Source organism: Ceratosolen solmsi, unplaced genomic scaffold (assembly GCF_000503995.2).
Source record: "Ceratosolen solmsi marchali unplaced genomic scaffold, CerSol_1.0 scaffold23, whole genome shotgun sequence".
Taxonomy (NCBI): Eukaryota; Metazoa; Arthropoda; class Insecta; order Hymenoptera; family Agaonidae; genus Ceratosolen; species Ceratosolen solmsi.
Genome location: NW_011948430.1, coordinates 2,707,186 through 2,731,282, shown reverse-complemented (window position 1 = coordinate 2,731,282; position 24,097 = coordinate 2,707,186). Strand labels below are relative to the sequence as shown.

At 32.5% G+C, this 24,097-nt stretch overlaps 1 protein-coding gene across 1 annotated transcript; it reads left to right on the top strand.

Annotated features, from left to right (window-relative positions):
* The first annotated feature begins 484 nt into the window (after nucleotides 1–484).
* On the top strand, nucleotides 485–22,778 carry LOC105363999 (tubulointerstitial nephritis antigen-like). The gene is made up of 8 exons (XM_011501829.1): nucleotides 485–790; nucleotides 18,159–18,451; nucleotides 19,826–19,889; nucleotides 19,959–20,151; nucleotides 20,513–20,808; nucleotides 21,959–22,161; nucleotides 22,252–22,409; nucleotides 22,487–22,778. Coding segments are annotated over exons 1-8 (1,329 nt in total). The 5' UTR covers nucleotides 485–788; the 3' UTR covers nucleotides 22,607–22,778.
* Nucleotides 22,779–24,097: the final 1,319 nt, after the last annotated feature.

Below are 24,097 nucleotides of genomic sequence, written 5' to 3'. Positions count from 1 at the left end.
CTTGGCTCAAGTGTTCGGGAAGCGGAGCTTTAAAAAAAAAGGCTCGATTAAATAAAATTAAATAAAAGGACAGGAGAGGAAACGGCGTGTGAGCCAAGCGAATAATCCGGCGGCTTTTCAAGCTACGAGGAAAGCTCATGGTCTCTCAGCGCTTGAGTCGACGCTTGATTATCGTCCGTGGACGGCGAGAGCGAAAAATTCATTGCGACGATCGGAGCTTTGGAAGGGCCGAGTTTTCACGATCCGCGGGACCGACGTGCGTGCGTGCAAACGTGGCGGGGTCAGGGGGCGAGGTCGGAGGGTCGAGAAGTACAGACTAAAGACGGGAAAAAATATGAAAGTGTAGAATGGCCAGAAGGAGCGAGAGCGCGCGGTGTCGTGTCGCCGCTGCCACCGCCGCCGCCGCCGCCGCCACCACTGCCACCGCCACCACCGCCACCACCGCCACCACCGCCACCACCGCCGCCGTCGCCGTCGGTAGCGCGCGCGCGAGAGTGCGATCGTGGCTCTTGGTACGGCGCCGCTTTAGAACCGAATTGTAATACGGGCGCGAGACGACGAGACGACGTGTACTCGCAGCTCCTCGTACGGGGCTTCGGCTTACGTTTACCTCCGCGGTACCCGTCTGGGTCAGTGAGGCTCGCGCTTTCGACTCGCAAGCACATCGTCTCCGCGGCTCCACCCCGTCGCACTCTCGCTTTCATCAGACTCGCCGAGCAAGAATTAGCCGGAGAAGTGTCGAGGGTGGTGGATTCGTCGTTGTCGAACCTCCAAGCGCCTGCCCAGCCATGTGAGTATATTACTTGCTATTGTCCCTGGCGGCGTTTATACCGTCCAATCGCCCGAGGCTCCTTTCTCACGCCCGCCCCCTTTCTACTTATTATTCCTACTTTCCGAGCAAAAAACGAAAAAACAAAAAACAAAACACAAAAAACAAAGGAGAAAAAAGCAAACAAGTAACACCGCAAATAGACAGTTAGGTTGATCGGGCGAGTTGCGATTAGCGCGAGGATTAGCGCTAGTGAGCGAGTGCCCCGAGCGAATTGGGACTTACGGGTACGTGGACCCATCCTGAGCGTTATCGGTAACGTCTCGACGGGAATAAATGTCGAGAGGAGGGTTACGATTAGACGTGGACATCGCGATCTTCGTGAGCCCTGGCTCGAGCGCTCTCCCCTTCGTCACGCGCGAAACAATGGACACAATGGAGGTTGAGGAGGTGGGCCGCGGAGGAGAGATCGCTCAGTTCGCTGGCCGTTATCGGGATTTCGATTTTAACGAGCAGGGTCCCCTTTGTCGGACCCGCGATTGAATTCGCGCCTCTCGCTCGGCGTAGCCAGAGTAAGGGTCAACGCCGATGACATAACCGCCGCAAGCACTTACGCCAAAAAGCGCGTAAGAAGCTCGACTCGGGACTCGCCGTTCCTCCCCGTTCCTCCTCTTTTATTATTTCGCAACACTTGTGATATTTAAAAAAAAAAAAAAAAAAAAAAAAAAAATTCGAAAAAAGGTGCCGCTTTCGCAACGCCATCCTTCAGCTTCCGTTCGCCATTCGGGTGCTCGCGCCGCGCTCCTCCTCTTTCTCTACGTCTTTTTAATCTTGTTCCGCGTTCCGCAATGCTTAATGATGTTTTCTTATTTTTAAACTAATTCGTTGAAGTGACGCGCTCCGCGCATTTGTTATCGTGCGTCCGCTCGCATTATTTATCGTTTGTTTTCGCTCGCGTTCGACCATTGAGAAGCGATACGATATATCGATAAAGGCTCGCATGAAAAGCGATGCGTTATCTTCGAGCTTGACATTAAAAAATGCATTTTTTTTTTTCCACGATTTTATCGATGATATTGCAACGACAATACGCCGAGTAAGTGGTGAGTGACGATAATCCATTCATGTACGTTCGTAGGGGCCGATTTCATCTTGAAGCTGTACATTTTCATCATATCGCCCGCTCATTCTTATTATAATTCCAAACGCTATCACTCTAATAAACATTGCTATCGTATTTATTTACCAAAGTTACGAAATTAATTTTAACGTTCTTAAGATTTTACAATGTATGCGATTGAAAATAAAAATTTGTTCAGTCGATAAGCTCAGTTTATCGAACACGACCTAGAAATCGCCAGACTCGCGAAATAACCGTCAGTGTCCCGTGGCCCTTTGCATTTACGGGATCGGACGATGATTGATTATTAATTTTAATAAAAGCAAAACAGCTAATGAGCTAAATAGCAACAAAGCAAATGAGCAAAATAAAATAAAAGAAGAGAAAAGCAACGTCATGATTTCACTCTTCATTCCACACAACGTTATTTTTTATTATTAATTTTATATATTAATTGTTAATTAGCGCGGGGAGTTGAATTGTTTTTATACGTCGTTACTTATCTTTGAGCGAAATACGATGTATAGGCTCATCGTTTTATATGGGACACAAGCGTTGACACACAACCGTTGAAACATTAGACAACGCGGGTACGAAGCTTAAGATTATCATGTCTTTGTGCGTACGAGCCCCTCGACTGCGAAACTCTTTTCTTAAAACGAGGATTCCGTCAATGTAAACGCGATTTATTTACCGAACAAACGATACTATTGGTACGTCAATGGGACTCTAGGCGGTGCATTATTACGCAGCTCATTCGGAAATATGGGAAAATCTCTGGCGACGGGCGCGATTATTTTTTTTTAACGTTAAGTTGATTAAAGCTACTAGGATGTCGTCGTCATTTTGTAAATCTTAGGCGAGTGCGAGTGGGATGTAAATGCAATTTAGACGATAGCCCCATCGTTGGAACGGAGCGCGACTACGAAAGCGCCGCTTCCATCAGCGAATTTTCTCATCGTCAACCCTCAGTCATTGCACTCTTTGAAAACTTCGCCCCTCTCCGTCACTTCATACACGCGCCCCGCCTCCCTCGCACCCCATTAAATCTCCCTTCCCTCCTCAGCTGGTCTGGTACACTCGTTCGTTGATCAAAGATGCGATGGCCGTCGTCGTCGCGGTAATTTTACGCGCCGAGATGCCAAACAGGTACGAGGCACATGTGGCTGGCTCCGCGGATGGATTCGCGTTGTTTTCGCGGGAGGGCAATCCAGGACAGCAGCAGGCGCCCCTATCGCCTCGACTCATCGCTATTATTAGTTGATCGGATATTTAGGATGAAGGCACAACGAGAGCGCCCATCGTCGGCATACGGGAATAGAGTGGGATAAAGCGGAGCCGAACTGAACGGAGGAGAGTATTCGAGAGAAAGCTATCTACGCGCACTAATGAGAAAAGTATTCGGCGGACTCATGCAGCGTGACTCTTCCTCTCGTTGCCGCTATCTATGCGAATAATTAGCCTACTTTTTTCAAGCATCGCTCGCTTCTGAGCCGAACTCTCGCGCAAGAGGTGGAGAAGGAGAAGGATGAGGGGTAGGAGGAGGATGAGTTGATCGGGTAGGAATTTGGTGTCGGTTATGGAGGGGGTGTGTGTGTGTGTGTGTGTGTGTGTGTGTGTGTGTGAGGGGAGGGAGGTGAGAAAATCCGAAATTACTTCCCGGAGCGTGAGTTATTAGGAAATTATTGTTAGCGCGATTCGTTGGAACGATAAAGTGAGACTCGTACGACGCGTCTCTCGTCATATCGAGCGGAAAACCGAACACGTGTTGCGTATTTGATATAAGCGCTCGTCGATCCACACCGACGATTACCCGCACCGCACTAATTCCTATCTTACATATTCTTAAACGATTGTGCAATAATCTTAAGAATTAGGGCAAATACGTAATGATTGGCTTATTCGTTCAATTGGAAATTGATGGCACTTGGTGATGAGCCTGTAGGTGAGAGTCCACGCAACAATGATGTTAGTAGAGTTAAAGTTAGTCTTGGACTTTTTCAGCATGTAAAGTCCAGAGTAGCTTTGTGGAAAGAGAAGGGAGGAGAGTGCGATAATGCCGCTGCGTGAATCACGCAATTAGCACGAACCTCGTCATTTCGTCGATGATTATTCTAGATCGATGACGATCCGTCCCATAAACGCTGGCGAATTCCAGAAGTATTATTTATCTTGACAAGCCTGCGTTTCGCCTCTCCCTTTCTCCCTCGACGCACGTGTTTTAACGTTCGCGCGCGCCTATTTGAATCCACGCCATAAACCGAAGAATAACTGCAATGCAGCGTTTTCAGCGTTTTATCTCGGCTCGATCATTACGCGCTGCATCTTGGCTACGTAATAAGCGGCTCTTAAAAAAGCCGATGCACGAAAGTTTCAGCTAGTATGGCATGATCGGTAACGCACGCTCTGCACAAAATCGCTAATTCGTTCATTTTCGTAAGCACATGTTTCATGCCAAGCATTTATCGTGAATCTACCGATCCGCGTTCATTTATATCCATTTATATCCATCGAGCGGCTCTTTTGCGTCCACCGGCATTCATACATTGTTTACGCGCAGATGAATTTGAATCATTGATTAGTCATGTATCATAGGAGACCTGATTGGTATTCCTCGCCCTAAGAGCATCGATCCCGGCGCACGAGTTGGCCGATTACTTCATCCATCAGCTTGACTAGGCTTATAATTTGCCGAGAGGCCCGATCGATATTACCGCTCAATCCAAAGGAATATAATATTATTTATTCAAAATATTTATATTGAAAATTACTTCGCGCTCCGCCCTTAATCTCCCCATCCTTCCCCCTAACCCTATACCACCACACACCACATAATCTTTTAATTCCTCATTGGCGACACTTATTCTGGGAATTGCTGTAATATTCGTGGGCATAGGAACGTGATAAATTAAGGCTTTTTATTGTAACACAGTGTATAATATAAAATTCTAAACAACGTATAAAAATCTTTGTGCGTGCGTGCGCGCGTGCGCATTTTAATAATGTCTATGAATAATTGAGTAGCTATAAAGAGTGAAAGTAGATGCGGAAACTTTTAGTATTCTAGTCGACTCGAAACAATTACATAATTAAATTATACTTGTATATTATTTCGTAAAGTACTTATCGTTAAAAGACCAATTTACTTTACAATTTTAATGAAATATTTGATAATTGCTTTATTTCACCTTATCATTGTCCGATGTAATATCTCGTTTCTGCACTTTCGCCTTTATATCGAATTCTTGAAATACGCTTAAGGATTTTTTATTCTTTCGCTCTTTTTTTTCACTCTTTCTTTACTCAACCATCAAACTAAAGATACGTCGCTATTTTGTATTCGGAATATAAAGAAACTAGGAGATGCAATTGATGTTGTATTGCGACGGCAACGTTAAACGACGGCAAATTCAAACAATTAACTAACCGCACATGATAACTAAGCAGTTTAGTAAATAATTACAATAAAAAAATCATCGAGCTTGGCATCTGGGACAATCGCTCCCAACTCCGCGTGTATCACAGGAAGGTCAATGAATATAAATTAATATTTATCCATGCGAATATCTAATATTTTTCATTATAAGTTGCGAGGCAAGGCCCTTGATGACTAGTGATTTACCGTGACGGCTGTCAATAAAAATTAGATTTGTAGCGAACCGGTCGTCTTTTTTTCTTTTCTATCTTCATCGTTTTGTTCTTTTTTCCTTTTTCTTGTTTTTATTGTAAACTCGGGATTTAAGACTTTTTTTATTGCGATAAGCGACAATGTGCAATGAACTCGATATATCACCGACGAGAATCTATACCTGCGAGTGTTTTCGCGAAGAGTTCACTCGCCTATCTATGATTCGCGCGGTAAAGACCTCACCTTAATTCGATAAAGTGGCATAGCATTCTGTTGACGGAATATTTTTGAATAATCTTCGGATTAATTTCGCGGTAGCCTATATTTATTAATGTGAGCACTCTTTTGCCACTCGTATTATTCACATTCTCAGTCAAAATTTTTTATTCCTTTCATTATATTGCACGAATTTATCTTGTATATGAGAGAAATATTATTTACGTGACAAATTTTTCGTATGATAATTTAATGTTAACATCGAAACTGGCATTTAAAGTATAATTTCAACATTTTTTTTTTTTTTTTTTTTCACTCATTATCTGAACAATAGTGCCCCTTCAATATAATTCAATTCTGTAACTTACATAATGCATTGTATCGTAAATTACACATTACTTTAAAATAATGATAAGTGTAATTGGATTTAGATTTACTTTTAATTCTATTATTTACATTTACAATGTATTTCATATAACTAACAATAAAGATCTTGACAATTGGAAGTAACGTAAATGTAAAAGCATTTTGATGCAAATAATTTGGATATTCGCCAAATAAGCCAAATAATATCAATAATATTTATCATTTATTGAAAAATATTTATTAACAATGTATGTAAGATAAATCAATCTGTTAAGTAAATGTCTTAATAAATTGGTAAAATAGTGATCGTGTATGTAATGATCGTCATATTTAAGAATCAAATTATTTGCAAAACATTGATTGATATAAATATTGTTTGTACTTTTCATAACAAAAATTAGATTTATAATAAGATAAATATTGTCGTTGGATGTTAAAAATTTCATTTATCTCGAATCACGACAGCCAATCATTAAAAACTTAAATACAATATATCAAATGTTGAAGCCATTAGACGAGATGGATGATGATTAGTTAACAATTAGCATAAAGATAACTTTGATTATTAAGCGAGAAAATACTCGTGTACATGTATGATGTATAGGAGGTTTTAGTCGTTAAAGGATTATTGATTTGGTAATTTATGATTTATTGATACTTTGATGAATATAATTTTTTTTTTAGCGGTGGAAAAATTCATGCTTCCAAAACAAAAATTGTATTTTTCAAAAATATTAATAATTTATATATAAAATATGATTCTATTGTTATTCAAACAACATCGTGACGGCCTTAACGCCGAAGGATGGAAATTCCGATATTTCATTTAAATGTTTATAAGCTACACAAAGATATTTTTCGATAAAAATAATACTCACCATCAGAATTTATTTGGTTTTTTAATTCTGTTTATTTATCCACTCATTCAAATCGTTATCATTCTACGAAATAAGTAATAATTATTAAGAATATTCTGTTAAATTATAGTATACACTTAATTCGCCAATTTATAAAACCAAGTAATTTTACTAATTAATATTTCATGACCGAAGATTTAAATAAAATTAAATCTCAATCAAATCATATATTCAAACGAACATTTATAATTAACGATATGGCTACCACCGTAATTACATGTTTATTCAACATTCATTCTAAGATTTACTTGTACATATTTTTAATTTGCATTTTTGATTTTCTACCCAATAATTTATAGATAGTATGTAATGAAATTCGCTTTTGGATAGTCATTAATAATGTAAGATTTCTAACAAAGGTTCAATCCAAGAACTAATCATATTATTAGAAATATTATCAGTGCCAAAGAATTTTTCATTAACGTGTATATCATCATGTGTTTTCAACTATGTCGGAGTACTTAATCATATCCTCGAATCATTTAATTTATTTCGTTCTTGTTACGAACAAAAAAAAAAACCAAAAAAAAACCAAAAAAAAAAAACCAAAAAAAAAACAAAAAAAAACCAAAAAAAAAACCAAAAAATAATAAACAAGAACAACAACAGCGCCAAGGTAGGTTATCGATAATGCAAATATGAATTATTTAATGTTGGATTAAAAAGGACAGATATCGAGTGAGTATCGAGCATTAATAACCATATGTATTAAATCATAAAGTGCGTTTAAGTCACGGATCCGCGTCATCAGGTGCACTCTATCGCAATACAGGCAATGGCACACCTAAGCATATATTTTTAGATTATTACGGATTTATAGAGGCAAAGCTGCGAGGCAAATGTTACGATTATCGTATTTGATGTAGCCAAGTCGATTCATTGATATTTCTGTTACTGCCGATGATGCGATTCACTACCATTGTGGATATAAGAATCATTAACGCCCACTTACTTTAAAATTCTGGCATTTGTCAAGAAAATATACGAGCCGGAGCCTCTATTGGTTTTAGGCCTTGTAAATATACTATATGCATAGCCTTTTATTAAAATATACGTTTTATTATTGCAAACTCCTTGATTTAAACGCTCAACTAATCTGATCATACAACATGTAATATTATCTTATATTTATGCATTTAACGGCATTTGATTCAAGTTTATTAAACAGACTTATTTTTTTTTTTTTTTTTTTTTTAATTTTTTTTTATTTTTTAATCATTAAATTTATGTAAAATGGAATTAAGCCTAACTAAATATACTATTATGTTTTATTATTCTAAGAAAATTATACCTTATAAGGCCAATGAATACACAAGCTTTTTATATCTTTGCTTCTATATCTTTATTATTGAAAAATGGGCAATTTAATATAATAGTTTTTCTTTTCTTTTTTCTTTTTCATTATTTTTCAATCCATTATAAGATGGTGATAATTAAACAATAATTCATTTTATTTAAGATTTTATGAAGCATCAATTTTTTCAATGCTGAGCATAATGCTTTCTAACATTAAAAATTACAAATTTAATAACAGTCGAATGTACCGAATATGAATGAAAAAATTAATTATTTAATTACAGTGCCTTCGCATGCTGGTTTGCATGTGTCCGTCCGTACGCGCATGTTTCAGAAAACCGTACGAGGAATGATTCTTTCGAAGAATTGATAATTATCTAGATATCTCCATTTTTTTAAATAATAAATAAAAAGACTTTTTTTTTTTTGTTTAATGGAAAGAAAAAAAAGAAAAAATATATATATTTTCAAAACCCATCACTATTGTATAAATATATGTCGGTGTATTATATTTCTAAGCAATTTTTTCGTCTTATGCTATGAATGTAACTTAAAATGTACCGTTTCACCCGATCCTTTTTGAAATATCCAAGCATTATACCTTACTATACAAGTTTCTTAAAGGTACACGAATAAGAATTTAAAGATAAAAATATTTTGTATGATAAGCAGAGTCGAAAAATATAAACATAAATTAATTTTAAGTCTTACTTATAGAAGATGGCATTATAATTAAATCTATCGTATTATATTGTATTGTATTTATAATGATAATATGTAAAACGTTCGTGAATAAAAAATGGGATAATAGAGTTAGATTTGAGAGAGCTACGTTTGAGAGCATAATCATGAATTATAAATATGACAATAAATGATAATTTAAATTTAAGCCCATAAAGCTGATTATACATTTGATTAATCTGCCGCAATCCAGTAGTATCGACGCAAATCGTTTCGATACCACCAAGAACACGGATATTTTGAAAATGCATAATAGCCGTAACCATCGGTATAGGATTATTTCTAACGGATAACATTAATCATTGTTCTTAACATCTGTATCAAGTGGGTCAAGAACGTTATGCTGTGCTTTCATAATGCAAAGCTAATTGGTTAACTTTGATGCGTGGCTGCTCAATTTCGACTGAGTTGCATGGCATACAAAAATCATTGCAGGCTGTGTACTTTCTTTTAAAGCGCTCAAGTTCCGCTGTAGGAATTCTACATAATACATGCGCCAAATAAACATTTCTCCGATATCGACTCTAGTCGGCACAGTCGTGGCATTACATTGTGCTGATAATCTTTTTGTTGAAATTTCATATGATAATGAAGTAGCGATTTATTCAGCAATGCTTATTTATACGTCATGTTAAATAAGGGAAACAAGTGCATTTATTGCGTCTTTTTGCCGATATAATGTAAACTATAATTTGTTTAATTATAAATACAATATAAGACATGCAGCGTGAAAACAATTTAACAACTATGTCGTAAATTAAAAGTTAAAATCGTAAGAAAGAATTAATGGAGATTCGTCATGAAAAGCACGATTCTTCCCCGCGATTCATTGATTCTTCAAGACGAAGTTGCGAGGTGCGAAAAATTGATTTTTCGCATGTCGTATTTTTGAAACACTCGGCTATAATAATAAATTAAATTAAAAAGGGAAATATAAAATGAGGAAAGGCTTAAGTGAATTTCATTGAGGCGCGGAGCAAAAGGACGTGGAGCAGGTGTCAGAATTTAAGAATACGGCCATTATATTCGTGGGCGACTCCTTCGATTAATGCAAGCAGCCCCTCGACTCTTAAAAGCGTGAAAAAAAAATTAATATTTTTAGCGTGGTGCACACAAAGAGAGCAATGATTATCCGTAGCGGTCGAGACGACGACTCGTAAAGACAAAAGTTCATTTTCGTTATTCAAAATGCAAATTGACACACGAAAATAAGAGGAACATGGCGAAAAGGAGAAACGTCCGCTCGTATAAAAGACACAAAGCACTTCGAGGAAGAGGACAAAGCGGAGACCATTGGAGACGGGATGCACGGGAATTATTGACGCACGTATCGCGCACTTGTGGAGTGCGGGGGACAGGTCGGACGAACGGGAAGTTTTCCTTCGTCGTCGCCTTCCTAATCACCCCGCCCCCCTCCCTCCTTCCCTCGCTTGCTGAATGTGGCCCAATTGTTTAGGGCACCGTGGCGCCAGTCGGATCGTTAATTTGCCACGTCACACGGACGTCGGACCGGATGCATCGGTTCGCCATTCGGCTCGCGTTTTCCAGCGGCACTGCCATCCAATCGCGAAAGCTCGGAAAAATAAAATTTCATAGACAAACGACGTTTAGCAAGGGACATTATTGCGTTACTCGAATGCTGAATAATTAGTCGACGCTAATATTTGCGTACTGGCGTGTTAATTCTCAACTATCAAAGATGGAGCAAAACTCTCTTGCTATGATAGTTAAGCCGATGCATCATTATTTACTTAACTGTTAGCTATATTGCAGAATTTCTCAAAACAAGTACATTGCGAATTCCTTAACTTAAGTTTATTTAGAGAAAAATTTCCTTCAAACGGTTAAAATGATTTTTCATCGAGATTTTACGAGAGTTAAATAATCATATACTTCACAAATAATGTATTTTTGCATAAATTTTATATGGTTTGTCGAACATATTGTACAATGGCATATTTATTAATGTAATGCCCATTTATTAATAATGATGAGGTCTCGATTTCTTTTTCATGCAAAATTACATGTTATCTCGGCATTTAACAGGCAAAAAATTACTTCATACATTAATCGAACCTTTATGAAAACTTTTCCATAAAATTATCTGAAACATTATTTCAACAAAAAAAAAAAAAAAAATAGAAAGTGCTCTACCATCAATGAACTGTATAGCTATCGAATTTATTCAAATAACTAAAACAAAAATATTGTCGATAAATGAGGTATTATATGATTTTTTTTTTTATAAATAATATACAAGGTTGTAATGTTTCTGTAAAATACATAAAAATTTTACATCATAAAAATAAGAAAAATAAGATGCTGAATTTGAAAAAGTTATAAGTAATAGTGTGAATTGTGTGATTATGTCAATCACTCATTCTTCTTAAATTACTAATTAAATAATTAATATGTCATATTTTACGTATGAAATCACTTCATTGCACATTTTAAAGTGTTGACAATTTGAAACTTACAACAACAACAACAAAAAAAAAAAAAAAAAAAAAAAAAAAAAAAAAAACAAATAGTGTTAGAAAGATAGTATGAGGCAAAATTATTAAGGAAATCATTTTATTGTCAAAAGTAACGGTAATAACTGAAATATTGTCATTTATACAAATTAATAATAATTAATTATCTCTTCTGGACTGATATTTGAAATTAGATATTTATAATAATAAGTGATTCATAAAACTAGCGATAACATCTTGTTACAAAAATTTCAAGCTTTTAATTTTGTGATATCTATTTGGTAATTTAAGTTGGCATTTTACAATGCAATTTTGTATTATTTATATAAAACGTATGCATTTAGTTTATACTCGCGAGACGCTTAATATGGCTGAAGTGGTATTTAAACAAGTAATTAAACATTTTTCACACTTTATATTATGCATAACGTTAATAAACGTGCCAAAATATTTCATAAGAAATAAATAGTTTTCGAAGCAAATGGTTAAATGTTTTCCAACGATTGCTATTCACCTTAACAACAAATTTTTATTTTATTACTCAATTTGTTTATGTTGATGAACGAGGCATTTTCAAACTCGCATAATAAATAATATAATTTATCGCATTGAGCACTCGAGACGTATAATTTTTCTTTGAGCAATTATGTTTTCTTTATACCCGAAGTTTATTATAAATTATTAATTTATAACTTATAATCTTATTATTCTTTGATTAGTGTGCTATAATGACTGAATTGTATAAGAATTTTTTTTTTTTATTTATTTTTTTATTGAAGACAAGGCATTCTTGAAGCTTCAATTAAACCCGAATCATGAAGAAATAAGAGAAAAAAATCGTGTTTACTTAATTATTATGTATTATTAATATAGCGAATACGCTGATCGTGTAAATATTTAATATAAATTAAAAGTAATTTTCCTTTAATTTTTATAAACTTCTTTTAGATCATGCGCTCATACTGCTTTAATGCCACTCACATGCCTGCGACCCGAGCAATGACATAATTTAAATATCATTCACTTATCAAGTATTCAGTTTTTTTTAATTATCAATAACACGCATCTGCACTTTGTAACAGTTTTTTTTTTTGTAACGAACTCTGACGAATCGAAATGTAGCTCAGGCATTAAAATTCCAGCATCGACTATGCTTACTTTTTATTCTTATCCCATAAATTCATTAGGAATTTCATTGGTATTTGCACATTTTCATTCGCCGCGAGCAGCCGTTACTTTAAGTGTTTCTTTAGAAAATTTAATTTATGATACAAATTCTTAAATAGATGATTCTCCATATAAATCAAGGCGGACCCTAATTCACAGCGAAACCTGATGAATATCGATTGATGCTAATTTCTACATTTATAACAAGCGATTATATTCTCGAATTTAAATATTGGCAAGGCGCCAAAATTCTTCGCATAATTCATAATATCATTACCTGCTGCTAGCGGGCATTATTTTCACTCCATAAATAATGTTGAGAATATATACGAAATGCAGCAAGAGGCAATTAAAAGCAGAGCTAAGACAAGAAAATGCCGAGCCAATTGATCGTGCAGGTATCAAAGGTTTTTGCATCGCTATGAGCGACTGGCGACATTAAAAATAAGTGCCCGCCAAGCCTCGAGTACGAGATGATGCCTGGCACATTCGTAGTAAATGAGAATGTTGCACCGCTGAGAAGACAGACTGTCTACTTCGACGACACTCGAGTGCCAAGGTGCCAATCGGCTTGTCAACACAAGCTCCCGGACAGGGAGAAAGTTTTTTTTAATGGGCGTTACGCGGTAGTGACGTCACAGCGTCAATATTGTACTACTGTCGTGTCGGGGGTCGCTTGGGTCGGTGGCACTCGCGCGCGCGTCTCTCTCGCACGACTTAACTCTCTTGAGCGTTTGGTTGGCGATTAACTGACCGGCGAAATGTCTCCCATTATCGTGGGCGTTTCAAAGTGGGACGAAAGGAATGCATCTGTTTGTAAACACACGAGGAGAGAAGTATTTTGTTAGACTTTGAAATATTACGACAGCGAGGTTGATAATCACGTTCAAAGTCACATTCAAGCTCGGCTTCATCTTTGCTAGTCCAATTGCCGAGTCAATCATATTAGGATCGATTGGTATTCAATAGGCAATTGATAGACTAAGTACTCCATGATACTCGGAGCAATTACACTGTCTTCGCTCTATCGACTTTTCAGTCAATATGAAATAATCGACTAAATTTCTCAATAAGAAGGTAATTCCAATGACTGCCATTGAAACATTTAAATTTCATTTATAATTGAAATAACAGAGTACGATTATAGGAATAGACATAATGTTCATTATCATTCGATTATTATTTCTACTATCTATTGAATAATGCGTTGAAGGTGTTAGTTTTATACTCGACACTCTTACTAACTTATGCGATCAAAAATATTATGTGCGGTTTTAAAGAATGCAATTTTCTTACATTTAATTTTAAAACGTTAAAGAATGATTATAACAACGGAAATTTCTTACATTCGAATAAAAAATAAACAAAAATACAAAACACAAAAATAATTAGTGAAATTGAAGCAATAACTGAATAGCAATTGGCGTTATATTTAAAAATAAATATATGTATTTGAGTAATTTGATGGAAATGGGTAATATAAAGTATGGATTAAATAAACATTATGTCTTATATTTAAATATACAAAATACATGTTCATTTAAACTAGTTTATTTACTATTATTTTCAATTATGACGAACGATTACTCGCAAACTATTAACTCGCGTTTCCTTCCTATTAGACAAATCTTGTAAATTAGTCAATTAGACAAAACGAATGGAGCTGCAAATTTAAGGAAAATTTTACGCATAAATATTCATGCAGATGTTAGTGTAAAACCATGTAGACACTATTGATACATTGCAACAATATGTATGTACTTTTCCATATTGAAGAATATGTGTCAATAACATAATTGCAAAGTTCAAACAATTACAGTACAAAAGTGTTTTGATTATGAAATTAATGTCTGATAAAATATCTTTCTGATCGAATCTTAAATTGAATTATATTTACAACTACCGTAACAGCGTCTTTCTAATGTATATGATCAAAATGAATATTTTAGCTAAACTAGAAATACATCTCGTTTACATTATCGGCGAATAAACTCAAATATTTCGCGTACTTTTGTATTTTCGATTTGTATAAAAATCATCCATTCAATATTATTAATATATATATATATATATATATATATATAATTTTATACTTTAAGGGTACTTTATTGAATTATTTCACCTTAAGGATTATATGAACGTATAATATTTAATAATAATATGCAATAATATTGATTAATATTTAATCTTAACTTCATATTTTTGAAATTAAAAAAAACAAACAATACATTTATAAAAATAGTTTTATATGTTTTTTGAATTCGTTAATCATACAATAGAAAAAAAATTGTGCTTAATTTTATATTACATGGTATAAGCGGTTATGAAGTATACGGCATAATATGATAAAATTAAAAATATTATTAACAACATTTAAATGTATTCATAAGATCATTTCGTAATTGAGGTAAATTCCAATTTGATTCTTTAGGTTGAAATCGAAATTCTATTTTTGATTATTCTACTTAATTTAACTCTAAGCCATTAAAAAAACAAATCGTTTTATTCATCATAATCTCTCAATTAGCGAGTTAATTAGTTAATGGCTTTGCATTACCATATGTGTATTATCAGTAAATTACTTTTCGACTCCATACATCTGCGCATGTCATTTTCATACATCGTAAAACGACAAAATTAACATAATAGAAATAATATGTAAACATTTCGATATTAGTAAATAAGATTAAAAAAATAAAAATGATACGATTTTCAGCACTTTAAAAATTTATGATATTATATACATTTTTATACAATCGTTACATTTATAGGTTTTATTTTAAGTTACGCTATAATTAATTAATTAATAAATGTTTTTTTTTTTATTACTCTTTTGTATATAACTTTACTATAATTTTTCCACGTCTATGTTCAATTAAGACATAAAATCGTGTTATTTACTAAGTCAAGTGGGAATATTCTAATAATATTTATACATAAAATTGTAGACTCTTGTTATATGAAATCTTGAAGTAAAAAATTCTCGATCATAAATTTTGTTTTAAATTATATTTTTTTATGCGCGATTAATTTTGAAATTATTTGGAATAGAATTCATTAATAGTAGTAGCCGACATTGATTTCTAATATTTTATATATAAAACATAATATTTCAAGTGTCCTAAGTATGCGAACTATGATAAGTATTAAAAAATTTATTTTTAATTTATATAATAGGAATTTTGAAATAAGGAACAATTATCGTTAAAGGCTTTTTGTTAAAGAATGTCCTAAATATTATCGATATTTTATCCTTTAAAAGCATAGATTATGATTCTATAATTTCACTTGTATTTAAGTAATCGAAGCTATCGCATACTTGCGAAAAATTGATAAGAATAAAAAAATCATATATGACTTGCGAATAAATTCAATATGTAAGAACTTGAAGAAAAAGCAAAGAGGATTAAATATCAAGTCCAAATCTGTAACCGATTTGAAGTGCTTGATGACTTAGAGCAGAGTATAAATAGCTATGAACTAGTAGAAATGTAGATCAACATTTAAAAAATGAAACTGCAATAGCTATGGTTTCAAAAAGTATACAAACATTTTTACAAGCGATTTTTTTTATTAATATAAAAAAAGAATAAGTTTAAAGATAATCTAAATTTCAGATTATAATTTTAATAATGTAATGATTAAAATGACATTTTTTTTTACATATGATAAGGTTTGAAATGATATTAATAACAATGTTTGCAGACGCGAAGATACAAAAGAAAAAAAAAAAGAAAAAAAAAAAACAAAGATTAATACAATTTTAATATAAAAATAATACTAACAATGTTCACAAGAGGATTGCAATGTCGTGTCGAGTCTAATGCAATACAATACTGTTTAGTCCATAGATGAATGTTGCACTTACACTTCAATAATGTTCAATTGTTGGTATATTTTTATTATTACAAAATTAAACAAAACTATATGACTCGAGCAATGTTCAAAAATTATGTAAAAATGTTCATTTCAACAAAATTTTTCTGGTTCTAAAACATTCTAATAATTTTTAATAATAATAGATATTTTCAATTAGCTGTATATATATATATATATATATATATATATGAGTGATTTTGTTGTTGTTGTCAATTTAAAAACAATATTCGAATTGAAGAATTAAAGCCGAATAGCAAAGAATGTCAGTTATAATTCTCCATATTATAATGATAGGTGAAGTAAATTAAAATAATTATTCTCTTTCTCAATTCCTCTATACGTGTTTGTGTATAGATTTTATTATAAAATTTTATTATATATTTATTATAAAACACATTTTAAGTATTTATTAATTCTTTGTTATCAAAATTCATGAAATTATCAATTCAGTATTTGGATAAATAAATAAAATTGATATAGTTAAGAGTTTATAATTAGATATTTGCTATGAATATGCGTAAAAAATGCATAGGCATCTATCTATTAAAAGAATGAAAATATTTCAAGTTCTAGTTCAACTAAGAGTGCCAGAAAATCTTGTTAACTTAATGCAAATGTCTTAATGGTAGTCACATAAGAGACGAGATAAAATCATTTATCGAAGTCACTTAAGATATATGATAAACTAAGGCAAGGTGACGTACTATTATCTGCGTAATTCCGTTTCAGCTTACACAAAAGAATGAAAAATGGTTGCCCGGGATGATCTAACTGTAGCATTACCGTGCACTAGAGCCAAGATGTACTGTATAATAATTAAATTGTATTCTATTGAAAAAGCAGAAATGCATTTTAAGATACTAAAAAACATGTAGGCAGTTTAACAATAATCAAAGGAAAAGAAATTGAATAAGTATTCGTGTGATAGAATTACACTAAGAAGGCTTAAATTATAATTGACATCCAAGTATTTAAAAATTTCAATCAAAAGCGTGTTCGTGGACGTAGATACAGTAGAGTTTAAACATTATTCTATTTGAAATATGTGTTTTTTTATTATATAAAATCTAATCTAATATCTATATTCTTTTATTTAAATGTATATATATATATATATATATATATATATATATATTATTTTCCGTAGAATATATCTTAAAAATATAAATAAAAATAAAATTTTAAAGTAAAAAAATTCGAGCTTTAAACACTTTTGGCTGATAATATGACGAAATTTGCAGTGAGCGTCGTTAATGATAAACTTATCAAGTATAAAAATTTTATTTTACATTGTTAAAGTGAAAAATAAAAGAATCATCATTGAGAATTATGGTAGAAAAAATTAGATGACAGCCACCAAGATATGAAAGTTTGCATTAAAATAAATATCATAGAATCAAGGCACAACTAGTCATCTCAAGTCCATAAAGATCAAGCGATTATACAAGGAGACTAGAATTTCAATGACTTAAACGAATAGCGCGATTCCGCCATCTTAAAGGTTTAACTTGTCAAGCCTCGCTCGTAAAATGCAATTCTGTTAAGAGTCCATCAAGACGCAACGGATTAAGACTGAAATTTCCAGGTCGGGAGTGTCCAACGCAAAGCTATGGGGCTCGATGATGGGCCTTGCAGCCGTCCTACTCGTCTGCCATGCCCGGACGGACTTCACGGGCCTTACGGGTCCATACTGCGCGACGCGCTACCGCGAGCGGGTCTGTTGCGCCGGTCGCCAGGACGACTGCAGCGTACCGATCATTGGAACCCTCTGCTACTGCGACGACTTCTGCAGGAACCGTACGAGAGACGAGGACTGCTGTCCGGACTACGCGTCCTTCTGCCAAGGCATCGAGGAGCCCGCGCCCAACGAGAATCGAGGTGATTCCTTTGCTTTTCTCGGATTCCGATTAACAGCCGATAGACGGCCATTTTTCATGTAAACTCGGTGGGTCTCGCGACTGGGTGGGGTGGGACGGGCGACGATCGAACACGAGGGAGAAAAATGAAAAATTAACGGCACTGCCCGTCGTGGGTAATGCCAGAAGATCGGCCGTGCATCGGTGATGCTTAATCGGATCTTGGGGCTAATGAGTTTGCGCGTACGAAGCTCGAGCTATGAAATAATAATCCTATTAGCGCGCGATTTAAAATAAAATTGATAGATATAAATTGCAAGCGAGTTAAAGGCTAGTTAGGAGCTATATTTATACGATCTTAAATAATAGTATAGATTGAATAAGCCGTTACTTGGAAAACAAGAAATTTAAGAAATGTGACCCTGAAGTCTATAGCTAATTATATAACATTTCATCAATTTTCGTTGTTACAATCAGACCGTTAAGTTTTATACTGGATTTGCGCCAATAATTGTATTATTATTATTATTATTATTATTATTGTTGTTGTTGTTGTTGTTTTTATTATTATTATTATTATTATCGACGTGATATATTTCTTATTTGTGAGGTGGAGGATATAAATATTGCTTGAAAATTCAATGAGTTCACATAAGCGAACAATTATAAAACGATGAGAAAAATCATTGTTAAGCTAATTTAACTTAACGATTATCGATTTTAAATAAATTGATTTTTATTTATGAACAAAAGTCCGCTACTGTCTATTGAGCTTGTTTTTTTTTTGTTTCTTCATTGATTTTCTTGAAAATAACGATTGTACTTTTTCTTTTTTCTACATTCAATTTAACTTCACGTAGTCATTTTTTTTTTTTTGTTTTTATATGTATTTTGGAAACTACAATATTTTACGTTTTGCACTTTACGTTTACGTATGTTACGAAAAAAAAAATTTACAAGACTCGCATTTTAGCTTTCGCTTCATTAACTCGAGCGATATTTATGTGTAAATTAAAAACAAACAAATTTTTCTCATCTTATTTATCACTTTCGTGTCAATGTTTAAAACAATTGTTAAAACAAATGTAAAAACAAATAGTTTTTTAATAATTTTTCCCAAAATGAAATGAATGCTTCGTATGAATAATTTTAATCACTAGTTCTTTTTACAATTAATATTTTATTATATTTTATATTTAAATTTATATTATGTTTATATAATCAGTGGTAAATAAATATTTTCTTAATGGATAAATGAAACGTCTTAAGAAAATTAATCCGCTCAAGTATCGTTAAATTTAATTTAAATAAAATTTTAAAAAAAAAACCGTCAATGTTATATGTATGAAATGCCAAGTTCTATTTCATAGATAAAAATTCTTAAAATTATTTTCAGATTGTGTACACAATGGCAAAGTATATTATTATGGGAATAAATTTAAAAACAACTGTAATAATTGGTAAGAAAAACGTTTTGTAATTAAAATAATTGAATTCATCGTAGATAATATATATGTTTTATGCAACAGCAAGTGCTCACTACTGGATGACAAACCCGCAGTTCTTTGCGAAGAAAATCGCTGTTTAATGGAACAAGAAGTTATCGATAGCATAAATCTCCAAAATTCCGGATGGATGGCGAGAAATTATTCTGAATTCTGGGGTCGCACACTTAACGAAGGATTAAAGCTTAGGCTCGGAACATTAAATCCCTCACAATCGGTAAGAGCCTCGAGTTATCTCGAATTTACAATTTGCAAATTTAATTACGACACCAATATCCTGCTTAATTGTATTTCTATATATTTATAATTCGTTTGAAAAGTGAATTATTTCAAGATATCAATTTAATAAATGGTCAGCTGCGCATGCACACGACAATGTGAATATAATTCCGATTATCCTATATTACGAATTAAATGACTAATGCAATGACAATCAATTGAAAGGATAAGAGATAATATTCTAGTTAAATAATCGAGCTAAATAATCTCCATAAGAAATAAATATCTGTGCGATAGTTAATCGAAATAAATAGCTATCATGTTGCAATTTCTTACTTACCAAGTTGAAATAACATCAGGTTTATAGGATGAACTCCGTGAGAAGAATTTACAATCCCGACGAGTTGCCCGTAGCATTCGACTGCAGGATAAGGTGGTCGAGCGATATAACCCCGGTGCACGATCAAGGATGGTGCGCGGCTTCCTGGGCTATTTCCACCGTCGACGTTGCGTCCGACAGATTTGCAATAATGAGCAAGGGAGTCGAGAAAGTTCAATTGAGCGCGCAACACTTGATATCGTGCAATAATAGGGGTCAGTTGGCTTGTAACGGCGGTTATCTCGACAGAGCTTGGCTTTTCATGAGAAAATTCGGGTAATGTAACTTTCAGCGCTCCTCGTCATTTCCTTTTCTTATTTATCAACGTCATTTTAATGCCATTTATCACTAATATCACACCTACACATAGTAGTATATTAATTTGATCAATGTCAATAGAAAATGTTATAATAGCAATAGAGTAGTGTAGTAATAAATATTAATGTTTTATAGAGTGATATTGAAATAATACATATCAATTGCTTTCAATTTGAATTGCAAGACATTAATTAGAATAGAAACATTTTCTACTAATTTTTTTCTTTTTTCTTTTTTCTTTTTTCTTTTTTTTTTTTTTTTTTTTTTCAATCGTAATTGACTCGCTGTCATTTTACATTCAATTATTTAATGTTTAAATTTTGATATTAATGATTTATGAAATACCTTGTAGATTCAAAAAAAGAAAAGAACGAAAAAAAAAACGAATAAAATATTGTCAATAGATTGATAAATATTACTTTTTTAAATCATGTGATTTCTATAAAACGTCTTTATATAGACGTTTAGGTATAGTCTGAAAAGTCTTTTTTACGTACTCATATTTATATATCATACAAATTCAATCGATTTTTTGATATTTTTGACTACTTTTTAATTTAATAATATACGAAAATTATAATACAATTTCAACATGTAAATACATTAGTGATTCAATCTAATAAAATAATATAATGTCTGTGTTTTGTCGTGATGTGCGTGTATTGATGAATAGAAAGTTATTATAAATTACACTATTATTCGGTAAAAATGGATTTCTTTTTATGCTATTTATTAACGTTTGTTCGGGTGATGTAATATCGATCTGCCGATATAAAATTATTTCGATTACAAAATATAAAACAATGTAACTTTTGAATGCACGAGCGCACTGTTTGAACAATAGACAAAATTGATTTTAATTCAATCGATAACGTATTAATTGTACTCGATAAATCTTAAAAAGAAAAAAAAAATAACTTATTCATAGGAATATGTTTAAAACAAACATAAGTTCGAATTTATGCTTGTAATATTCACATTTGATTAATATTTTATTGTTCTTTCAAATTGTTTTGTTTTTTACATGCATTATTTTGATTTATCGTGTTAACATAATATCACTATAATTTTTTTTTTTTTTTTTTTTTTTTTTTTGTTGTAATATTAGATTGACCGATGATGAATGCTATCCTTGGTTGGGTAAAAATGACAAATGTAGGATTTTGCGGAAAGGAAAGTTAACGGATTTCGGCTGCAAAAAGCGTAATTCGTATAGTTTAAGAAATGAACCTTATAAAGTAGGACCGGCTTATCGCCTCGGTAACGAGACTGATATTATGCAAGAAATCATAACGTCGGGACCAGTTCAAGGTAATATAACAAAACTTGTAATACAATCAAGATTTTTACTTTATCGATTTAATTAAATGTACGGGATTATTTAAAATACGATTGTTCTAGCAACGATGCGAGTTTATCAGGACTTTTTCAATTACGAATCGGGAATTTACGTTCATTCTCCCCTCTTTGAATGTTATCAAAGTGGATATCATTCTGTAAGAATTATTGGTTGGGGTGAACAACCTTCGCCAATTAATGGTAAACCTATCAAGTTTTGGGTGAGTAAATTACGCGTTCGATGATAATGTGTGCTTATTAATAATTAGGTCTCATAATCAAATTTTCATATTTTCAGCGTATTGCAAATTCTTGGGGAAGAGAATGGGGCGAGGACGGCTTCTTTAGGATTCTTCGAGGTACAAACGAATGTGAAATCGAATCTTTCGTTCTTGGTATCTGGGCAAAGACAGTTTGAAAATGACAGCTTTTGTATAGAAAGAATCAAGCTGCATTTATTTCAATGACACTCGTTACAATTCCCGTTATAGATTTTTGTTCTGCAATGAAAGCGGCATCTTTCTTTAAAGATAGCTTATACGACATACAATTATTTATATAATATCATTAGGATTATTTTTTAAATTATTTGTGACTATTACAAAATCTTTGTAAATGACTCATTGTTATTATATCGTTTTTTTTTTGTTTTTTTGTTTTTTGTTTTTTTTTTTTGTTTTTCCTTTAAAGCTGCATGCGCATTACCTAATATTTCAACTTTCATTTTCATATCGGATATAATTGTAGAAAAACATTCTTACTATTTTATTGTAAAAATTAAAATATCTAAGAAAGTACCGTAAAGTGAAAGTATTAGATTGAAAATTTGTATTTATTACATAGTCAACGTTTAAATATTATTCGTATTATTAAACAAACTATGGAAATAATTGACACAAAATATAAAAAATTCAGCTTGTTGATTGACTGAAAGTGAAATTTATTGTTAATTCGTCTCAATAGTTGAATAAGACCTCTAATTCGTACTTCTATATTATTTATCGTTATGTATTTATTAATACCATGTAAAAACATTACTACTTGTCTGTCTTTAGATAAGATTATATTTTTATTTATTTAAAAAATTAGTTATTATATACTTAGTTTTACAAATTTTTTGTATATCTATTCGATGAAAAAATGTATTATATCAGCTTTTTTGTGATTTAAAAATTTTGTACAGACTATAAGGAAACATCGACAATAACGCGAACAATTTTACAAATAATACATATTGACACGTATACATACATATATATATATCTATATATATATATATGCGTGTGTAATTATTATTAATTATAGATATATATATATTTTACTTATAGCTTTAATGCAAAAAATTGTAAATTTCATTATTGGTATATAGTCAATCGTGTTGAAGAATCGTTGCATTCTGTATGTACTATAATTCATTGATAAATAAACGTTTTTAAAATAATTTAAATCTTTATTTTCATGATTTAGTAATCAATCTTTGTACGTATCTCATAGAGACTAATATGAATTTATTGAAATTCAAATTAATGTGACTTCACCATCACTATCTTGTATACAATTATTATTTTATCTAATATTTATTTAATGTGTCTTAGATTAGTCGATTGTTTAAAAACTTTCATTTCTGCAAATATCAATATTTTCAGTTTATAGACAGTAATTTGAACAGTAATACTAATGAATATCAGAAAAATGTAGTTCATTTATCTTTATTGCTTGATGATAACCGGAAAATCCAACAATATATCGTCAATCTGTGTTTGGTAAAATATTCTTTTATTTTCATCATTAACACAGTAAGGAAAAAATCCATGAGCGTCACTATAATTTACTTAAAAATTTAGAATAATAAAAATTTTATCCCTTTTTTTCTTAATTAAAACTTATACAAATTTATAAAATTTTAATA

Coding starts and splice junctions, on each gene's coding strand:
- LOC105363999 (XM_011501829.1), top strand. Junction 19,890..19,958: donor AAAAACAACTGTAATAATTG/GTAAGAAAAACG, acceptor TTTATGCAACAG/CAAGTGCTCACTACTGGATG. Junction 20,809..21,958: donor CTTTTCATGAGAAAATTCGG/GTAATGTAACTT, acceptor TTGTAATATTAG/ATTGACCGATGATGAATGCT.